This window comes from Lontra canadensis, unplaced genomic scaffold (genome assembly GCF_010015895.1).
Source record: "Lontra canadensis isolate GAN:19392208 unplaced genomic scaffold, GSC_riverotter_1.0 scaffold24, whole genome shotgun sequence".
NCBI classification, from domain to species: domain Eukaryota; kingdom Metazoa; phylum Chordata; class Mammalia; order Carnivora; family Mustelidae; genus Lontra; species Lontra canadensis.
Genome location: NW_022631018.1, coordinates 10111831 through 10133400, shown reverse-complemented (window position 1 = coordinate 10133400; position 21570 = coordinate 10111831). Strand labels below are relative to the sequence as shown.

General features: G+C 36.7%; 1 protein-coding gene across 10 annotated transcripts in view; it reads left to right on the top strand.

Moving 5' to 3' along the window:
• The window catches only part of RPS6KC1 (ribosomal protein S6 kinase C1), a 178037-nt gene that overhangs the window by 25442 nt on the left and 131025 nt on the right, over window positions 1-21570 (top strand). For 9 of the 10 annotated variants that reach the window (XR_004383284.1, XR_004383283.1, XR_004383285.1 and 6 more), the window contains 2 exons: window positions 5507-5622; window positions 19588-19681. Coding sequence is in view for 5 of the 10 variants with exons in the window: in XM_032862752.1 (XP_032718643.1) it covers window positions 5507-5622; window positions 19588-19681 (210 nt within the window). In the remaining 5 variants the exon portion in view is untranslated. The remainder of the gene's footprint in view (window positions 1-5506; window positions 5623-19587; window positions 19682-21570) is intronic. The other variant, XM_032862755.1, reaches the window with a different exon arrangement.

The following is a 21570-nucleotide window of genomic DNA, read 5'->3' as shown; positions in this document are numbered from 1 at the left end:
GCAGCTGTCCTTGTGTGGAGGGACTTGCTGGTTAAGCATCTATCTTTTTTAACTGCTCTCACGTTTTTAGTATGGGAACCTCAGCAGCAAAAGCGAATCCTATTGTAGTTGACAAAATCAGCAAAAATGTAGTTACTAGTCTAGCGGTATAGTGAAAAGAACATGCCTTTTGGAATCCTGCGGCTTTAGGCCCAAATCCTCTATCCTTGATTTATTTACTAGCAATGTGATCTTGTACGAATGAACATCTGAGTCTATTTTCCTATTGGTAAGATAGGGAAAATACCTTCCTGTTCTATGGATTACAACTCTAGTGTGTCTAGCTCAGTGCTTGACACATACCCAGGGCTGTCCGCTACATTCTGTTGCTCGGTTACCGCTAACATACCATATTCTCGTGTCTCCGAATTCAGCATTGCCCTGCTCTGCTGTGAACTTTCTTGTTAGCCTTGCAGACTTTTCAGAGGTCTCCTCTCCTAGGAGGTTTTCTCTGTTTTCTTTAGGCTGAGTTCATTGTTTTCCCCTTCAGTTTTATATCTTACCAGTAGAGCACCTAACTTATTTTTTCCCAGTTTTTTTTTTTTTTAATGTGCAAAATTTATAAGTTTACAGGAAAAAAACACAGAAGAGTAATGTGGTAAATACTTTTATACCTTTGGCCCAAGTTCATTGATTATTAACAATTTGCTGAATTTTTTATGACTTTCTATGTATCTCTCTTTTTCTTTCTGAACCATTTGAGAATAAGTTGCAGATACTGTGACATTTCACCCCTGCGCTTTGTATTTTCCCTATAATCCATATCACATATAATTCATATAATCCATATCACACTCAAGAAATTTAACCTTGATACAATAATATAAAATGTGCAGTCTATGTTCATATTTCCTCAGTTGTTCTAAAAATATCCTTTTTAGGTTTGTTTGTTTGTTTTTGGATCTAGGATCATGCCTCTAGGTTAATCTTGAGTATTCCTTGCACATTTTTTTTTTTGTCTTTAATGACAATGACATTTTTAAACGTATAAGACAGTTTTGTCCACCTTTTGTCCGCTTTCTCAGGATTAGATCATTGTTTTGTTTGTTTTGTTAGATCTGTAATCAGACTTTGCTTTCCTATGAGAAAGAGAAAAGCAGTTCCTGATAGCTAAGAAAGAACTGGCCTTGCATACCTTTTCTTTTGACCTTGGCATTTCTTGGAGTTTGGCCTTGCATTCATGTCTATGCTGTGTTGTTCTCCTGTTGAAGGTAAGCAGTTGCACAGAACAGGAGCATTAGACAAGGCCACTCTGTGTCCTTGGATCAAGACAAAAACAAGACCACTCTGGAATCCTGTCTGAGCACAAAAACATGAATGTTGTTGAAGTCACAAAAATGATCAAGCATATCTTCATCTCAGCAGCTGTGAGTGACTGCTGCTTCTTCATGTAAATCAGAGCCTTAGCCTCTCTTCATTCATCTTGCCTCATAATAAGATTTATTAAAATTGTAGCATCATGGAATTAGATAGAATTTGTAGAACCCATAGAATTATCTCCCCTTCCTAACAGCATCTGAACCAGGGCAAAGCCCCCATTTCTTTAAACCTTTCCCAAAAGTACCTAACACAAGCCCAGATCCCGTGAGTCCATTCTCACACCCTCTTAGTGAAATGCTCCAGGGTGCCCAGTAGTATACATTTTGCCTGGTTGCAAGGAGCAATAAATCCAACTTGTTAATTTAGAGGGATGTTCTTGGTGCTGTTGACTGGGAAGAATTCACACCCGGAAACCTCGGCCTCTCTTTGTTTTTACTCTGAATGAATTTTTGCTTCAGTTAAGAATCAACATCAGGCTTTTCTAGCTAGTTTCTTACTGGTCAAGGGCAACTTTTTGTTCCATGTAGCCAGTTTTTGATCATTGACATTTGCATTTTAAAAAAGTTGTAAGCTCTGGTATCTGGGTGGTATTCTACATTAAAAAAGAAAAGAAAAGAAAAGAAAAGAATGTCCCAAAGGCGGCTTAATAAATCAGAGAGAGAGCCTTTATTTTGAGTGAGTTACCAGCTTAATTAGAATGCTTGAATTTTTTCTCCCCTAGCTTTTTTTTTTTTTTAATTTTTATTTATTTATTTGACAGAGCGATCACAAGTAGGCAGAGAGGCAGGCAGAGAGAGAGGGGGAAGCAGGCTCTACGCTGAGCACAGAGCCCGATGTGGGGCTCAATCCCAGGACCTGAGAATGTCATGACCTGCCTGAGCTGAAGGCAGAGAGGCTTAACCCACTGAGCCACCCAGGCGCCCCTCCCCTAGCTTTTAATAAAGCGTTGCTGGGTCACTGAGGGTGGGGGCTGGCTTATATATAATATATACACATACAAATAATATAGTATATACTATGTAATACTACACAATAAATCTTCTTATGAAAAATGTTTTGCATTTTCTTTTGTAAGTCAGCTATAATTTTTACTCTGTTCATGGGAAAATAAACATTGACCCTGTGAATGGAAACTTAAAGTAGTGATAAAGAAGTTCCTGTTTAGGATTTCTCATTGTTGCTGCTTTCGAGTGAGGTTTAGGTGCTACTAAAGGCCTAGCAACTGGAGAAATAGTGGCTACTAGGGTGTTGACTACAATTAGGATGACTGTTGAATCTTGCTACTATTTTTTTTTTTAATTTAAAATTAGATGGCTTTGTTTACTCCTTTAAGGCTAGTAGCTATTGGATTAAAATTCATCTGCTTCTGTTTCGTTTATGCTACAAATCCCATTTTTTTTGTTGTTATTCTGAAATATCTTAGGAACAAAGAAGTGAGCATGTTCTTTCATCTGTTTGTTCTGATGATAGGATTCAGTGTAATTGAAACTTTTACTGCAAAAGCCTTTATTTTTGATTGTATTTGCTCCATTCTGAAAAATATTTTAATTCCTCTCCACTTGTCCAAGTTTAGTAGAATGGAAATGCATAAAGATGTGTTTTATTCTCTTTAGAAGTTGATGTACTCATTGCTTAAGCATTTTAGTCTAGCTTAATAGGGAAGTGGGGTGAATCACTGATTACATTTAGGATTGAAGCTCTCAAATTAATATGTATTTGTTTTAGCTACTAAATGAGACTTTTTAGGGTGTTATTAAATATTAGTTTTCCATTAAAATTTCTCGACAAGTAGTTAATGCATTTGAAGATAGTATCAGGTGGTTTTGTGGGTTGAAACACAGTATGATTTTTTTGTGCATTTTCTGGATTTTTGTTCTGAGGTTACATATGTTCACAAAATTATTAATACTAATTCATAGGCACTGGAATTAAATTGTGTTTAAAGGATAAACATATTGGACTATAATCATAAGTACCAGTATATACTTAATTTCTTATTTAGACAGGAAAAGGAATAATGGACATTAGTTGTCATTTTAACCTGTTTGGCTAGTGGATTTTTCCCAAGACTGAGTAACTTAGATTGTTGTCCAGAAAATTTGCTCTACAAGCGCTTGGAAGTTTGTTTCCAGATAATATTATTGATAGGTAAGCTAGCACATCATTTTAGATTATCATTGGGAGAATTGAGTTAAATTGAATTGTTATATATGACCTGGGAAATAATAGAAGAACAGAACACAGAAACGCCAACTAGCCTAATGGTATTAGATTTGGTTTCTTGTGATAAACCTTAAAACCAAATAAAAGTCGATTTCTTTCTCATGGTGTGAGATCTGAAGGTAGCTCCAGGCAGGGCACTTCCACAGTGATCAGGAATCCAGGCTCCCGTCTTGTTGCTCTGTCACTTTTAACCTCCCATGTCACAGTCCTTCCTGGAAGGGGCCAAGAAGAAAGCAGAAAAGGCTATTTCTTAAAGAGATTTTTAGGAAGCTACAATACAACTTTTGTTTATATGTTTTTGGCAAGAATATAGTCCATATCCACATGTAACTGTAAGGCAAGCTGGGAATGTAGTGTTTTGTTTTGTTTTGTTTTTTCCCTCTGGGTTACCATGTCCATAGTTAGAAATTGGGGATTATTTTACTAGGGAAAAAGGTGAAAACAGACCCTGGGCTAGCAACTGGCAGCTTGTTATATAGCATCAATGCGGCACTGTCCTGAATGTTAGGTTTCCTCTAATTGACTGCCTCTGGCCTGTTAACCTTTACTGGGCTCTGGGCACTTTGATGATGCTGATAAAAGTTCCACGCTCATTCCCTAGAAAAAGGTACCTATGGACACATGCATGAAATTTGGTAGGACTGTTGTCTCTGGAACCATCCATTTAGCTGAGTAGGTTGTTTATGGACCACTCTTAAGACTTTTTATTAATGAAAGATGGCTATTTTCTAAGGTAGAATGTTCCACAATTAAGACTTTTTTTTTTTTTAAACCATTCATTCTTACAGTTAGGTATGAGTTAATTAGTATGCTCTGTATGTTAGACACTGTAATGACACTTGAACTTTCAAAGGCATCGTGATTAATTTATTAAGTGCTAACTATGTGCCTATCATAGAACTGGGAGTCTTAAGTATATTGTTCATTTTCTCCATTTTACAAATGAAGAAATTATCTAAGGTTTCATAGCTAGTGAATGATAGAGCTAGGATTTATACCAGGTCTAACTCTAAAACCATTTCTTTTAATTTTATGAAGTAAATACTTCACCATAAGCACAAGACACATTGAGCTGAAAGTGTTTCGTGGTTCAGCTTCACATTCTTGTCTTGGGTTATATAACTCGGAATCTCTTTGTGCCTCAGTTTTCTGTTAACATTTTGCAAAGCCGCTTAAAGTGTTCATGGGATGATGATGCTCCTCTTTTGAAGCCTGGATTGCAGTCAGCATTACGTGGCATGTGACAATGCCAACCAGGAATCTGATCTAACAGGAGAACAAAATGATCATATTTTAAAATGTCTTATCAGCATTCAAATTGTATATAGCACTAAAAAAAATTCTGTGAAAACCACCTTTCAATCACCTTGTAAATCAGAGCTCACCGGTGCTGTGCGGGCTGTCTTTTTACTCACAGGCATGCTGTCATGTACGCTGACAGCAGCACACATAGAGTTTGGCTTCAAAGCTTTTTTGCTTCAAGCTGAGGTTTTTGACCCCACCAATATACAGATGTTCTCATAATTTCCTCTCTTCAGCTCCTTTATAAATCAAAAAGAGTGGGAAAGGGAAAATTATATGAGTAATTACAGTATTAAATTACTGTGGAAAACCATTGGAGTTCTTTAGAAATCTCTTTTCAGCTTGAGTTTCAGACCAGCTTCTTAAATGTTAAGTTTCTTACATGGACAGGCCTTCAAGTAGGCCTGTGCCATTGATTTATCGGTTCACCCCTCTGTCTCTTGTATTGGAAACACTATTGTCTATTTTGGGGGAGAGTACGCTGATTCCGATAGTACAGACTTGACTCTAGAGGACTGTGTAGTAAAGCAGCGATAGGCCTGCTGCTTCTTTCTGAGCTGTGAACGTAAACTCTCATAAACCTTCCTTCCTTCCTTAAGTCTTGGTTTTTATTTGATTCTAGGACGATTTGATGAAACAGTTATTGAAGAGAGAAGACAGTGTGCTGAAGATTTGCTACAGTTCTCTGCCAATATTCCCGCTCTTTACAACAGTAAACAACTTGAAGATTTTTTCAAGGTGTGGTAGTCTTTCTGAAATATTTTGTACTTCATTAAATATTTTTGTTTTCTAATTTATAGTAAGGTGGAATTCAAGTTTTTTAACAGAAAATGGCATTTACTGTTGAATTTCATTATTCACTAAAATAAGCAGAAGTTAGTTGTAAACAGCGATGTCTTTGACATATCTTCTGTTTTTACTGTAGAAATATATAAGATTTTTGATTCATAGATTTTAAAAAATGATGCAAAAGGCTTAGAGATTATCTTGTTGACTCCATCAGAATTGAGGTACATTAGAAAAAAATTTAAGTATCATGAAATTCTAGTTGTTGCCTTCACTTTTTGAGGTATCTTTCAGTGGTAGACTTTTTGGGATAGAAACCACTATAAGTTCATATTCATTTTGTTATAATTGTACTAATTTGTGTGAGAGATAGAGCAAAAATAGTCATTGTGTATTTTAGAGAGGTAGGTTAGTACAAATCACGTGACGAGAATCATTGGATATTAGTGTTTACTGTTTCTTGACATATAATGTTTTCATTTTGAGTTCTTTATCACTTTATATTATTTTATTTTTAAGATTTATTTATTTATTTAAAGAGAGAGTACCAGCAGGGTTGGGGGGAGCAGAGGGAGAGAGAGAGAATCCCACAAGCCCACCCCGCACCCAGCTTGGAGCCTGACTCAGGGCTCCAACTCCTGACCCTGAGATCATGACCTGAGCTGAAATCAGGAGTTGAATACTTAACCAACTCAGCCACCCAGGTGCCCCAGAATGCTTTACTGTTTTAAATAATAATTTTCTAATTTATTTTGTATTGAGGTTGTGCAGGTTGTTAGTTGATATCAGTGTCTTTAATGACCACAATTTTCCTATTGCCTTTAGACTTCCAGAAAAAACCTAGGTGATTGTGCCATACTTGTTTCTTCCTTTCTATAAACATCTACTCATCTGTATAACTGTAATTGGTAGAACGTATGAAGTATATGACTAGTATGTGAGTATTGGGATTTTTAATTTTCCTGATGCCAGTGGATCTACAAAAGGAAATTATTTTTTATGACCTACATTAACTTACTGAAGAAAGTTGATCTTTTGAAAGATAGTATAAACTTATGACTTTACACTAATAGAAATACAAATAGTAATAGAAAAGTTAGTAGTACCATTAATATTTCTAGTAATTGACTTCATCACTTAATTATTCATTACTGTGTAAACCAGGCTGAGATGATGAAGATGGCTCTGCTTATGACATACTGCAGATCTTTAGGATAAAAGGCCAGATCAAGTCGATACAGTATTTGCTCTTTGCTACTCTTGGTTTACAGCTCTATCTATGTGGTAAGCGGTCTAGGCTTACAGAAAAGGGCAGCATTAGGAGCACCTGGGTGGCTCACTTGGTTCAGCATCTGACTCTTGATTTCAGCTCAGATCATGATCTCTGAGTTTTAAGATTGAGCTTAGTGGGCTCATTGGGCTCTGTGCTCAGTGGAGAATCTGCTTGAGATATTCTCTCTCTCTCTCTCTGACCCTCCTCCTACTCTCGCTCACACACATGCATGTGCTCTCTCTCAAATAAATCTTTAAAAAAGGGGCAGCATTATTAAGCAAGAAGGATGTGGCTTTAATAGAAATTGTGAAAGGCAGTCATGCAAATTAACACATGCCAAGGGCTAAAAAAAAAATCAGTCTAGGCATATAGAAGTCAGATGTTGGACTTCAAACAATTTATTTATTTACTTATTTTTATTGATTTTTTTCTTTATTTGAGAGAGAGTGCACGCATGCATACAGGGTGGGTGGGAGAGACAGAGGGAGAGGGAGAGACAGTCCTAAGCAGACTGTGCATAGGAGTGTGGAGCCTGATGTGGGGCTTGATCTGACGACCCTGAGATCATGACCTGAGCTCAAACCAAGAGTCAGATGCTTAACTGAGTGTGCCACCCAGGTGTCCCCTGACTTTGAACAAGTGAAATGTAGGTTACCTGTTCATTCTGTTTCTTTTGGACCTGGGAATTCCTGATTGTAACTGCTGCTGAATGAGACTTTCTAGGCTTTGTGAAACGAGAGATAGAAGAAAAGAAAGAAGACATTGGGCACTTTAAGGGAAGTCAAGTTAATCTTAGAAAATATGGCAGAAATACCTTAAGTAGTGTGCTGGGCAGGAGAGAGACACTGATGTGGTAATATCACAATAGTAGTAGTCAGCCTCTAAATACAGATAAGAAAATAGGATCCTTGAGGGTTATTTGGCTGCAAGCAAGGAACAAAAAAGCTTACCATATTAGCTTAAATAAGAAAGGGGCTTATTTGTCTCATATAACAAGAAGTTGAGTGAGGAAGATAGGAAGGGTTGGAACAGAACTCACTGATGTCATCAAAGCCTTAGGTTCCTGGTTTGGGATGTGAAAGGAAAAGGGCTGATAAGTGAATAAATGAATGAATGAATGCGGTTTTGAAAAGGTTTCCTAGAAATTCTATCTAGAGGTAGTCCTTCTTATATCTTACCAGAACTGGGTCACAGGACTATCCTTAGCTTCAGAGAAGTCTGGGTGGGTGACTCCTAGCTTTCTAGTTCTCATTGTGGATGAAGGTATGGAGGGGAGTTTGTTAAGTAGCTGGGTCAGAGGGTATGCTACAGTATCATAGGTTAAATAGGTTTTGGGTTTTTTTTGTTTGTGTGCTTCTTTGTTTTGGGGGAAACATTGATGATAGATATCATATGCAAACAGCTACCTAGCCACTTGATTTGATTTTTTTTTTTTTTAAGATTTAATTTATTTATTTGGCAGAGATCACAAGTAGGCAGAGAGGCAGGCAGAGAGACAGAGAAAGGGAAGCAGGCTCCTTGCTGAGCAGAGAGCCCGACGTGGGGCTTGATCCCAAAACCCTGGGATCATGACCTGAGCCGAAGGCAGAGGCTTTAACTCACTGAGCCACCCAGGCGCCCCTGATTTGATTTTTTTTAACATACATAAGAGTAGAAGGAGTACTATACTGAGCCTCCATTACTCATTACTCATCTTAAAAAATTATCAGTATATTGCCTAATTTTTTTCATCTATGCATTTCGATGTGTATTCTTTGCTGGTTATGTATGTATATATGTATGTATGTTTTTACAGTTTTATTGACATACTTTAAGATTTACCAATTGTAAATGTACCATTCAGTGGCTTTCAGTAAATTTATAGAGGTGTGCAACTGTCACATTTCTATCACCTCAACAAGTTTCTCTGTGTCTGGTTGTTGGCAACCCCCTTCCTACCCCCATCTCTGGGTAACTACCTGTTTTCTGTCTATAGATTTGCCTCTGTGGGATGTTTCAAATACATGGACTCACACATTATGTTGTTTTTTTGTTCGGTTTCTTTCCTTTAGCATAATGATATGAGTTTCATCCATATCACATTGTATATCAGTATTCTGTTCTTTATGTTGCTGAATAGTGTTCTCTCACAGAGATCATAGTGTGTGTTGTTATACACTGACAAAATGATGGACATTTGGATTGTTTTCAGTTTTTTGGCCCTTTGTCCAGTACTGCTGCCAACAAATTTTTGTGTACAAATCTATGACTAGATACATGTTTTCATTTCTCTTGGGTAGGTCCTGAGGAGTGGAATTGCTGGGTCTTAACGATAAATTTATGTGGTTTTTTTTTAATATTTTTAAAATTTATTTATTTGACAGATAGAGATCACAAGTAGGCAGAGAGGCAGGCAGAGAGAGAGGGGGAAGCAGGCTCCCCGCCGAGCAGAGACCCCGACGTGGGGTTCGATCTCAGGACCCTGGGATCACGACCCGAGCCAAAGCCAGAGGCCCAACCCACTCAGCCACCCAGGCGCCCCGATAAATTTATGTTTTTAAGGAACTGCCAAACTGTTCTTTAAAGTGACTGTATTGTTTTACATTCCCCAGCAATGTATGAAGTCTCTGGTTCTTATACAATTTCACCAATTGTGTGAAATTTAAACTACAGCTGTTCTAGTATGTGTTTAGTTGTATCTCACTGTAGTATTAATTTCTATTTCCTAGTGGCTGATGATGTTGATGATGTTGTTTTCATGTGCATATTCACATAATTTGGTGAAATGTGTATTAAAATCTGTCCAGTTTTGGTTGGGTTGTCTTATTATTGAGTTGTAAGGGTCCTGAATATGTTCTAGATACAAATCCTTTATTATATATGTGTTCTGCAAATATTTTTCTCCCTGTGTGTGGCTTGTCTATGTTCTTAATGGTGTCATTTGAAGTACAAAAGATTTTAGTTTTGATAAAGTCTGATTTATCAATTTTTTTTTTTGAATTGTACTTTTTTTTGGTCATATCCAAAAAATCTTAGATTAATCCAAAGTCTCCTGTGTTCTTTTCTACAAGTTTTGTTCTTACATTTAGGTCTGTGATCCATTTTTGGTTAGTTTTTGTATACAGTTGAAGTAACAGTCTAAATTCATCTTTTGGCGCAGGAATATCCAATAGTCAGTCTAGCTAAAAGTTTGATATTGTTGATTTTCTCAAAAGACTAACTTGGTTGGGGTGCCTGGGTGGCTCACTTGGTTAAGTGTCTCACTTTGGCTATCGGGTGAGTGTCTCACTTTGGCCCAGATCATGGTCTCAGGGTCCTGGGATAGAGCGCCACATCAGGCTCCGTGCTTGGGGGGAGTCTGCTTCTTCCTCTGCCCCTCTCCCTGCTCATTCTTTCTCTCTCTCTTAGAAAGAAAGAAAGAAAGAAAAAACTAACCTGGTTTTGTTGATTTTTCTGTATTTTCTGTTTCATTTTCCTGTATTTCATTTTATTGATTTCTATTCTAAGCTTCATTTCCTTCCTTTTGCTTGCTCTGGATTTACTTTGCTGTTTATCTAATTATTTAATTCCTTGAAGTGGAAGTTTAGGTTACCGATTTAATATATTTCTTCTATCTAACATAGGCATTTACAAGTATTAATTTTTCTTTTAGCACTGCTTGAATCTCATCCCATAACTTTTTATGCTTTGTTTTCATTTTTATTCAGTTTAATGCATTTTTAAATTTCTTTTGTGATTTTTCTGTGGACCCATTGGCTTTTTAGAAAAATGTTCCTTAACAAATAATCCTAAAATTTGTATGGAACCAGAAAAGATCCCAACTAGCCAGAGGAATGTTGAAAGAGAAAACCAAAGCTGGTGGCATCACAATTCTGGACTTCAAGCTCTATTACAAAGCTGGGATCATCAAGACAGTATGGTACTGGCACAAAAACAGACACATAGATCAATGGAACAGAATAGAGAGCCCAGAAATGGACCCTCAACTCTATGGTCAGCTAATCTTCGACAAAGCAGGAAAGAATGTCCAATGGAAAAAAGACAGTCTCTTCAACAAATGGTGTTAGGAAAATTGGATAGCCACATGCAGAAGAATGACACTGGACCATTTCTTTATACCACACACAAAAATGGACTCAAAATGGGTGAAAGACCTAAATGTGAAACAGGAATCCATCAAAATCCTTGAGGAGAATACAGGTAGCAACCTCTTCGACCTTAGCCACAGCAACTTCTTCCTAGAAACATCGCCAAAGGCAAGGGATGCAAGGACAAAAATGAACTATCGGGACTTCATCAAGATAAAAAAGTTTTGCATAGTGAAGGAAAACAGTCAACGAAACCAAAAGACAACCAACAGAATTGGAGAAGTTATTTGCAAATGACCTATCAGATAAAGGGCTAGTATCTAAAATCTATAAAGAACTTATCAAACTCAACACCCAAAGAACAAATAATCCAATCAAGAAATGGGCAGAAGACATGAACAGACATTTCTGCAAAGAAGACATCCAGATGGCCAACAGACAGATGAAAAAGTGCTCCACGTCACTTGGCATCAGGGAAATACAAATCAAAACCTCAATTAGATACTACCTCACACCAGTCAGAATGGCTAAAATTAACCAGTCAGGAAATGACAGATGTTGGCAAGGATGCAGAGAAAGAGGAACCCTCCTATACTGTTGGTGGTATTGCAGGCTGGTGCAGCCACTCTGGAAAACAGTATGGAGATTCCTCAAAAAGTTGAAAATAGAGCTACCCTATGACCCAGCAATTGCTCTACTGGGTACTTACCCCAAAGATACAAATGTAGAGATCCGAATGTTTATAGCAGCATTGTCCACAATAACCAAACTATGGAAAGAGCCTAGATGTCCACAACAGATGAATGGCTAAAGAAGATGTGGTCTGTATATACAATGGAATATTATGCAGCCATCAAAAAACGAAATCTTGCTATTTGCAACAACATGGCTGGAACTTGGGGTATTATGCTAAGCGAAATAAGTCAATCAGAGAAAGACAATTATCACATGATCTCATTGATATGAGAAACTTGAGAAATAAGACAGAGGATCATAGAGGAAGAGAGAAAAATGAAACAAGATGAAACCAGAGAGGGAAACAAACCATAAGAGACTCTTAATCTCAGGAAACAAACTGAGAGTTGCTGGGGGGGTGGGAGGGATAAGGTGGCTGGGTGATGTACATGGGGGTGTGGGGTGCTATGGGGTGTGCTGGGAATTATGTAAGACTGATGAATCACAGACCTATACCCCTGAAACAAATAATACATTGTATGTTAAAAAAAAAAAAAAGAAAAAGGGAAAATGTTCTTTAATTTCCAAATATTTGTTGATTTCCTAAAGTTTCTTTTACTGTTCATTTCTAGTTTTCTTGTGGTCATGGTCAGAAAACATGTGTTGTATGATTTCAGTTCTTTTAAATTTATTGAGACCTGATTTATTTCTTAGCATACAACCTGTTCTGGAGAATGTTCCTTGTGTGGTTTAAAAGGAATATATATTCTGTTGTCAGGTGGAATTTTATGTAAATTTTAGTTAGTTCAAGTTAGTTGTTAGTGATGTTTAAGTCTTTGGTATCTTTGCTGATTTTCTGTGTAGTTATTATCAATTACTGAGAATGAGGTATTGAAGCCTCCAGTTATTGTTAAATTTTCTATTTGTCCTTTTATTTGTTAATGTTTATTTATTTTGGGGCTCTGTTGTCATGTGCATGTATATTTATAGTGGGTATAGCTTCCTGATAAGTTGATTTTCTTAGTTTTATGAAATGGCCCTCCTTGATCTGAGTAGTATTTATTGTCTTAATGTCTATTTTGTATGACTTTAATATATATTTTGTATGATTTTAATATAGACCACTGTTTATTTATTTTTAAAAGATATTTATTTATTTTTTTTTAGACAGAGATCATAAGTAGGTGGAGAGGCAGGCAGAGAGAGAGGGAGAAGCAGGCTCCCTGCTGAGCAGAGAGCACGATGTGGGGCTAGATCCCATGACCCTGAGATCATGGCCTGAGCCGAAGGCAGAGGCTTTAACCCACTGAGTCACCCAGCCACCCCTAGACCATTGTTTAAAAAAGACTGCTCTAGGTCTCTTTTTGCATGGAACCTTTCTTTTCATTTTTTGGTGGCGGGGCGGGAGGTGGCTGCAGCAAAGCAAGGTTTATCGAGTGGTAGCAGAGTGATAGCACAAAGCTCCGAAGGAGGGAGGGGACCTGAGAGGGTTGTCGCTCTCATTTCAGTCTTTTGCTTTCAATCTATGTGTGTTATTGAATCTAAAGGATATCTCTTACATGCACTGTATAGTTTGATCTTTTTTCTTTTTTTTTTTTTTTTTTGGTCCAGTCTCAAAATTGTTGTCATTGATTAGCATATTTTGTCCTTTTATATTTAAATATTCCATTTTGCTATATGTTATATATTTCATTTTTTTGTTCTTTTGTTTCTCCTTTATGTCATCTTTTGTATTAAATATTTTTTATTGTAGTATTTAAATTTCCTTTTTATGTTTTTTAAGTTTTATATATATATATGTATATATATATATATTTTTTTTTAAAGATTTGTTTATTTTAGAGAGAATGAGAGCTTGAGAGAGTGAACAAGCCGGGGGGAGAGGGGTCAAGAGAGAGGGAGAGAAAGAATTTCAAGCAGACTCCCTGCTTAGGGCAAAGCCTGATGGAGGACTGGATCTCACTACCCTCATATTATGACCTGAACCGAAATCAGGAGTTGGACACGTAACCACTGAGCCATTCAGGTGCTCCTTAAGTTATATTCTCAGTGGTAGCTCTAGGGATTCAAATAACGCATTTTATTTATTTATTTATTTATTTATTTATTTATTTATTTTTTAAAAATATTTTATTTATTTGACAGAGATCACAAGAGACAGGGAGAGAGAGAGGAGGAAGCAGGCTTCCTGCGCAGCAGGGAGCCCGATGCGGGGCTCGATCCCAGGACCGTGGGATCATGACCTGAGCGGAAGGCAGAGGCTTTAACCCACTGAGCCACCCAGGCGCCCCTCAAATAATGCATTTTAATTTATGACAACTTACTTGAAGTTAATTTTAACTTAATTCCAGTAAAATATAGAAAGTTTGCTCCATGAAGCACTATTGACTTCTCCTTTTTTGTGTTATCATATGTATTTCTCAAATATATTATAAACCCAATAATACAGTGTTATGATTTGATGTCTTTTAAAGTTAAAGAGAATAAAGGAACATATATTTATATAGCCTTTTATATTTACCCTCATATTTACCTTTTTTGGGTGCTCTTTATTTGTTCAGGTGGATTTGAATTATTGGATGTTGCCAGCTTGAAAGATTTCCTGGAGTTTTCTTTTTTGTGCATATAAGGCAGGTTTACTAGCAACAGACTTCATCTTTGAAAATGTTTTTGTTTACCCTTCATTTTTAAAGAATAGTTTTTCATATGGAATTATTGATTTTACTGTTTCTTTTAAAATTCTGAATTTATCATTTCAGCGCTTTTTGGTTTTCATTGTTCTTTATGAGAAGTTGTTTGTTACTTTCACTGTAGTTCTGGTATAGAAGTCTTTCTGTTGTGGCTTTCAGAATTGGCTTTGTCTTTCAGTAGTGTGACTCAAAGTATAGATCTCTTTCTGTTTATCCACTTAGGGTTTAATTTATCTTCTTGTATTGGTAGATTATTATTTTTCATCAAAGTTTGAAAGTTTTCTGCCTTATCTTTCAAAATTTTTTCTCAGCTTTTTTCTCTCTCATGTCTGGTACATGTAAGTTGGTGTGCTTGAGAGTATCCTTATAGCCCTTTGATTCTCTTTACTGTTAATTAGGACTTTTTTTCCTGTGATTTTCATTTTGGGGAGTTTCTATTGATCTTTAGGTTGATTTATTCATCTTTCTCAAATCTGTTGAATTTTTGTTTCTGTGCTTTTCAGGTTATGATTTCCATCTGGTTCTGTTTTTAAAATGGAGATTCACATAACATAAAACTCACCATTTTAAATAAGTACAAAGTTTAGTAGTGTTTAGTATATTCAGAGGGTTACGCCACCGTTTTCATTGTCTAATTCCAGAACATTTTATCACTCCATAAAGAAATCTTGCCCATTAGCACTTACTCCTCCTTCCCCACTTGCCCTAACTCCTAGCAACCACTAATATATTTTCTGTCTTGATGTATTTGCATATTCTGGACATTACACGAATGGAATCCTACACTATGCGGCCTTTTGCATCTGGCTTCTTTCACCTAGTTATGTCTTCAAGGTTCATCCGTGTTGTAGCATGTGTCAATGCTTCATTCCTTTTTACGGCTAAGTAATACTCCATTAGGTAGATATGAATGTGCCACATTTTGTTTATCTGTGAATGTGCTGATAGACATTTGCATCATCTCCACTTTTGGTTCTTATGAATAGTGCTTCATTTGGTACTTTTTTATAATTTCTATTTATTTATATTTGCTATTTCATGAATCATAGACCTCGTACTTTAAAAAATTATTTAATCATGACTTCCTTTAATTATTTAACATATTTATAAATAGCTGCTTTGAAGACTAGGGCTTGTAAGTTCAGTATCTTTGCCCCTTCAGAGTTAGTGCCTGTTCATTGCTTCCCCTCCCCATCCCCTGTGTATGGAGCACACACTTTCTTATTTCTTTGTATGAATCATGTTTTTTTTTGCTGAAAACTGGAAGTTTTGGATAATATAGCAGATTGGAGTTCTGATTTTTGTCCTGAGGGTTGTTAGCATTGTTTTGTTAGTGTGGTTAGTAAAGTGTCTGTGCTAAGTCTGTGGAGTCTGTTTAATGGGCAGTGATTGCTGATATCTTTGCTCAGTTTTTGCTTTTTATTGTATTTTTAAACCTGCTAACTAGGGATTAGTCCTGTATCGGCCTAGCTTAGTGTTCAGCCAGTGATTGGTCTTTGCTTGTATTTAACCACTTCGTTTGGGGCGCCTGAGTGGCTCAGTCGTTAAGTGTCTGAGTTCGGCTCAGGTCATGATCCCAGGGTCCTGGGATCGAGCCCCTCGTTGGGCTCCCTGCTCAGCAGGGAGCCTACTTCTTTCTCTCCCACTCCCCCTGCTTATGTTCTCTTTCTCACGGTCTCTCTCTTTCTCAAATAAATAAAATATTAAAAAAAACAATTAAATACTTTGTTCCAATATATGCTGAATCCACATGCTGATGATTCTTGGTTTATTTTCAAAGTTCAAGCAGTTTTTGAGTTTGTCCTGGGTTTTGCTTTCCTTTGGGATCTCTGGGATTTCCTGTGTGTGTGTGTGTGTGTGTGTGTGTGTGTGTATCTTGGATTTCTTGTGTGTGTGTGTGTGTGTGTGTGTGTGTGTGTGTGCATCATCATAGTTTGCCAGGGAATTGTAGATAGCTCGATTTCTCTCTGGTCTCTCCTGTGTGGATGGGTAGAGAGCATATTAAGAACCCATACGGCTGTGTATTTTCTATATCTCCCTGCGAAATATCTGGCTAATATGCTGGTTCTTTGCTTGCCGCAGCTTCATGTTTGCTGAGCCACTGTGTTGACACTGGGTTCGCTATTACTGATAATACCGTTTGGGGCGGACTTTTTCTGTGATTCAGTCCAAATCGTGTCAGCCTCCTCTGCAAGTGCATCTGCTGAATTTCAAGGCTTGCCTTGCCCTTGTATAATTACCATGGCAACCCAGCTGGGATGGAAGGTGGGAGCAGCCCCAGGCAAGAATGCCACAGATTCCCATAATTCTTACCTGTGGTTTTATGGTTTTTCATGGTATCCACTTCTTCATTTGTTTTATGTTTTTGGTCAATTTCCAGAGCCCTCAAATGGTTGTCCTGACAGTTTTCTCTAGCTGGTGCCTTTTGGGAGGAGCATTTGCTAATCTACTTATTCCATCATCCCTGAACTCTTTCACCCTCCAGCTTGACAGTTCATTAATAAATATCTGAGATGCTGTGTAATAAGAGTTTTCTGTCTTCTGCGTAGTGAAGAACACCAAATGGTTAATGTTTTTGGTCTAGAGATCAAAATAGCAATTAATTTAGAGATTTAATGTGGAGATTAAAATAAAATTGTGGCCTATTTTTCTACTACTTCCCTCGAATTCCTGTGGAACAGTTTTTATTATTTTGGTTAATTAAAGATTTATTCTGTATTACTTTGTATAATATCATTTGTTAAGTAAATAAAATTTCTGAGGGATTCTGAGCTAACATTTTTTGCATTCTTTATTATTCTGTTTTTATTTTATCTTGTAAACAGATCTTATATCAGCTAATATTATTAACAAATAAAAATTTATTGAGTGCTTATGTTGTTCTGAGCACTTCACATGGGTGAAATCTTTTAGTCCTAACAACTTATTGAGTTATAGATAATATTTCCATTTTATAGATAGGTAACTTAAAGTCACACACCTCATGGTTGAATAGGTAGTTAATAGTTGAAAGGCACTTTCTATTAATGAGATTATAAATCAGCTTTGTGTATTAAAATTCTCGAGAATATTCATAGGTTTTCTTAAGATTTGGTTTGAATGGCTTAGTCTGAAATAGCTACTCTTCTTTTTCAGAGAATTCAAATATAAACTGTGATTTGAGTATTTTAATAAACAAATAGAACAAAGTAGTATAAATTCTTGCCTCTAAAGAGAGGAATTGGGGGACGCCTGGGTGGCTCAGTTAAGAGGCTACCTCTAGCTCAGGTTGTGATCCTAAGGTCCTGGAATCGAGTCTCCCATCAGGCTTCTTGCTCTGTGGGGAGCCTGTTTCTCCTTGTGCCTGCCATTCCCCTGCTTTTGTTTTCACACACACTGTCTCTGATTAAAATAATAATAATAATAATAATAATAATGAGAATAGTTTATTTTTTTAAGATTTTATTTATTTATTCATGAGAGAAGAGAGAGAGAAGCAGAGGCAGAGGGAGGAGCAAGCTCCCCGGTGAGCGGGGAGCCAGATACGGGACTCTATCCCAGGACCCCAGGATCATGACCTGAGTAGAAGGCAGATGTTTAACCGTCTGAGCCACCCAGACGAGAGTAATTGTTTTAAAGTTTCAGTTTACTGAATACTCTGGAATACTTTCTAAGTATTAATACTTTCAAAGTCAGTAATTTGAGAGGGACATTTAAAATTTCTCCTTCTTAAAGATAAGCAGGCAGGGAGACTTTTGTTTACATAAAGAGAGTTGTTGAGTTCTTTGTGCTGAAGGAGAGAGGAAATAGGAGTCTTATGTTTCTCTTGGGTTTTGCTATCTTGGTAATAATGGTTGGGGGCATGGAACTATTGGTGGAAGGTAGTAGGAAAGGTGTTAAGGAGCAGGAGAGCTATTCTTTCACTTATAATTATTTAAGGATTACAAGCCCTCATACCCGTGATTGGAGCAGTCCATGAAAACACAGCACTAAATCACACCACCACCACTTATCTGGTTAAGTTCCATTCTCTACTTGCACATAGAGTAAGAGAAAACAGCCTTTTGAGCGTTGAATTTGCAAACCTAAATATTAAAATAATGGTCACATGGAGAAATCAATTTTATATTTATTAAAAATAATACAAATATCTTAAATTTGTTTAGTTTTACATACATTATTATGTCCAAGTGGTTTTCAAATTTAAGGTACTTCTGGAGTCACTGAGGTGCTGTGTGATATATTGTAGTTTGTAATTTGATAAAATTAAATGACTTCTAATGGAGTCCCATCATTTATTACTAATTAGAATGACCAGTCATTAAGGATATGGATCAATAAATAGTCTTTAGTTGGTGAGTGGTTCTTTTTTCTCCTTGCATTTTTTAAATGAGTATTTTTGACAGATTTTTTTTTTTTTTAAAGATTTTGTTTATTTATTTGACAGAGATCACAAGTAGGCAGAGAGGCAGGCAGAGAGAGAGAGGAGGAAGCAGGCTCCCTGCTGAGCAGAGAGCCCCGATGCAGGACTCGATCCCAGGACCCTGAGATCATGACCTGAGCCAAAGGCAGCAGCTTAACACATTGAGCCACCCAGCCACCCCTTTTTGACAGATTTTTAAAAAATGCTTTATAACAGGCCACATGATATTATAAACATAATATTCTTTTTGAATGTTAATAGACTAAAGATAGATTTTTAATAATGGAAGATTTTTTAGAGCAGTTTAGTTTACAGAAAAATTGTGCAGAAAGTATAGTGTTTTCAGGGGCACCTGGGTGGTGTAGTCGGTTAAGCTTCTGATTCATGATTTCAGCTCAGGTCATGATCTCAGGGTTGTGAGAGCCAGCCTGGTGGGCTCTGTGCTCAGTGCAGAGTCTGCTTAAGTTTCTCTCTCCCTCTGCCCCCTCTGCCTGTGATCATGCACACATACTCTCTCTCAAATAAAAAAATCTTAAAAAAAAAAAAAAAGAAAGTACAGTGCTTTTCTATGTCCCCTTTCTCCTTCACACATTCCCCTATTATTATTAACACCTTGCATTGGTGTGGTACATTTGTTACAATTGATGAATCAATAGTGATATTCTTATTTTTAAAAAACAGTTATTATCTAGTTCAACAGATGTATAGTTTCTGCAATCCTTACACATAATTGAGATAATATTATTCATTTATTACTCATTTTTAAAATACTTTCATTAACAACGAAACACAATTCTCTCCTCTTTTTAGGGTGGAATAATTAATGATGGTTCTGAATTGATTGGTCCTGCTGAAGCTTATTCGGATTCTCTCGTTGATAGCTTTCCTGAATGTAGTACAGAAGGTAGGATATTTTGATTTTTTTTCATTTCACGGTTTCAATTGCCGACTGTAAATCATATTTGAATTGCAAAAGAATAGATGGCTATAGGAATTTGAGAGTATTTCACCAATTCTAAGATACTTTGTTCTTTGCATTTAGTATCACTGCTATGCACTGCTATGCATGATATTGGGTTGATGATATCTTACATTTAATTGACAGCTTTTTTCTTTCTTAGTGATATATAAAATAATGATTTATCCTATAATCAATGGCATATTAGATTTGATGAAATGTGGTATAATGAATGTTCAGAAGTTGTATTGTCTAGTGTTAAGAATATTTTGCTAGGGGGACCTGGGTGACTCAGTGGGTTAAGCCTCTGCCTTTGGCTCAGGTCGTGATCTCAGGGTCCTGAGATCAAGCCCCTCATCTGGCTCTTGGCTCAGCAGGGAACCTGCCTACCCCCTTTCTCTGCCTGCCTCTCTGCCTACTTGTGATCTTTCTCTCTCTGTGTCAAATAAATAAATAAAATCTTTAAAAAAAAAAGAATATTTTGCTAAAGTTTATTTAGCAGCATCCGACTTTTAGACAATTAATTTTAAGACTCGCTTTAAAAGTTTAGTCATGTTCCTAGAAAGAACAAACCTTGGGCAGTTTTAGTGTTTTTAATATGTTTTTGTAATAACATGAGTTTAAACCAAAGCAGTTTTTGAAATTTTAATCACTTTAATTCAAGAATGCTTAATCTCTTGTTTTATTGCTTTGTTAAGCCATCCTTGGATTTTTATGGAGATTTAAAATCTATACATTTTGGTCTTTAAATTTCCTTAGCTAGTTTTATTCCAGGGAGGATTTTGGAATTAAGAAAGAGATTTGGAGACATGGAGGGAGAGTATTTAATATAGGTAATTAGATTTGTTTGAGGAGGCTTGGGTTTGTTTTTATATAAAAGTAAAATCATAGACTACAAATTTCATGATTTCTTTAATGGATAACAGTTTATGGTAGAGGAGGATGCTAAATATGGGAGGTAGCCATAATCTCATTTAAGTGATGTGTTTGTAGGGATATGTACTGATGTCACAGATCAACAGACACATTGATACAGATTTATTGCAGTAACTTCCCATCTTAATTTGATAGGAGTAGCAAGTTCCCATTCATTGTGTAGGTTAGAGCATTTAAAATTTGGTTCTCAGGTGTCTTGTTAGTGTAGTAGGTAGCATGTCAGTCTCATAAAATTTGTTTTTCTTTTGTTGCCACCACTTGAGAAATGATTAGCTCTTATTGTGTTTCATGGTGGCTCCCACTGACTTATAAACAAAGTCCATTCATTTATACCTAGTGTTTTGTGTAATGTACAGGGATCGCAGGCCCAGGGATTTCCATTAGGTCCTCAATATCTTTGACTCTACACTGAATCAGCTAAGGTCATAGGAAAACACTGCTGACAGCAATTTTCCTCTATAGTCCAAATACCTGTTCTTTGTAACCTGTTTTGATCTGTAGGTCCTTGCCAGGCTTTGAAAAATCTCGTCCCTACTTAGGGTCCCAGGGGGATTCTGTTGTTAGAGCTGGTTTCCTTGGTAGGTAACTTTATCTGGGATAACCTGATCTGGCTGTTGCCCCAGAGATACTCTTTTCCAGAGAAAGAGGGAGAGGGTATCTTCTGTCTGTAGATGTGCTGATTTGGTGACATCCAGTTGTGGACAAATAGATTTATAGGAAAGTGTTCAGTGAGGAGTACAGTTCTTGGAAATTGTAGAATGTTTTTTAGTTTCTCTCTTTTTGTGTTTTGTTACAGGAATCAAAGGTTGCATGATTTGGGGATGGCTGTATTCTTTCGATTTCTATAATAAGCCTTTTTTATAGTAAGTGTGTGTCAGCTATGGTGGGAGATGTGTGTT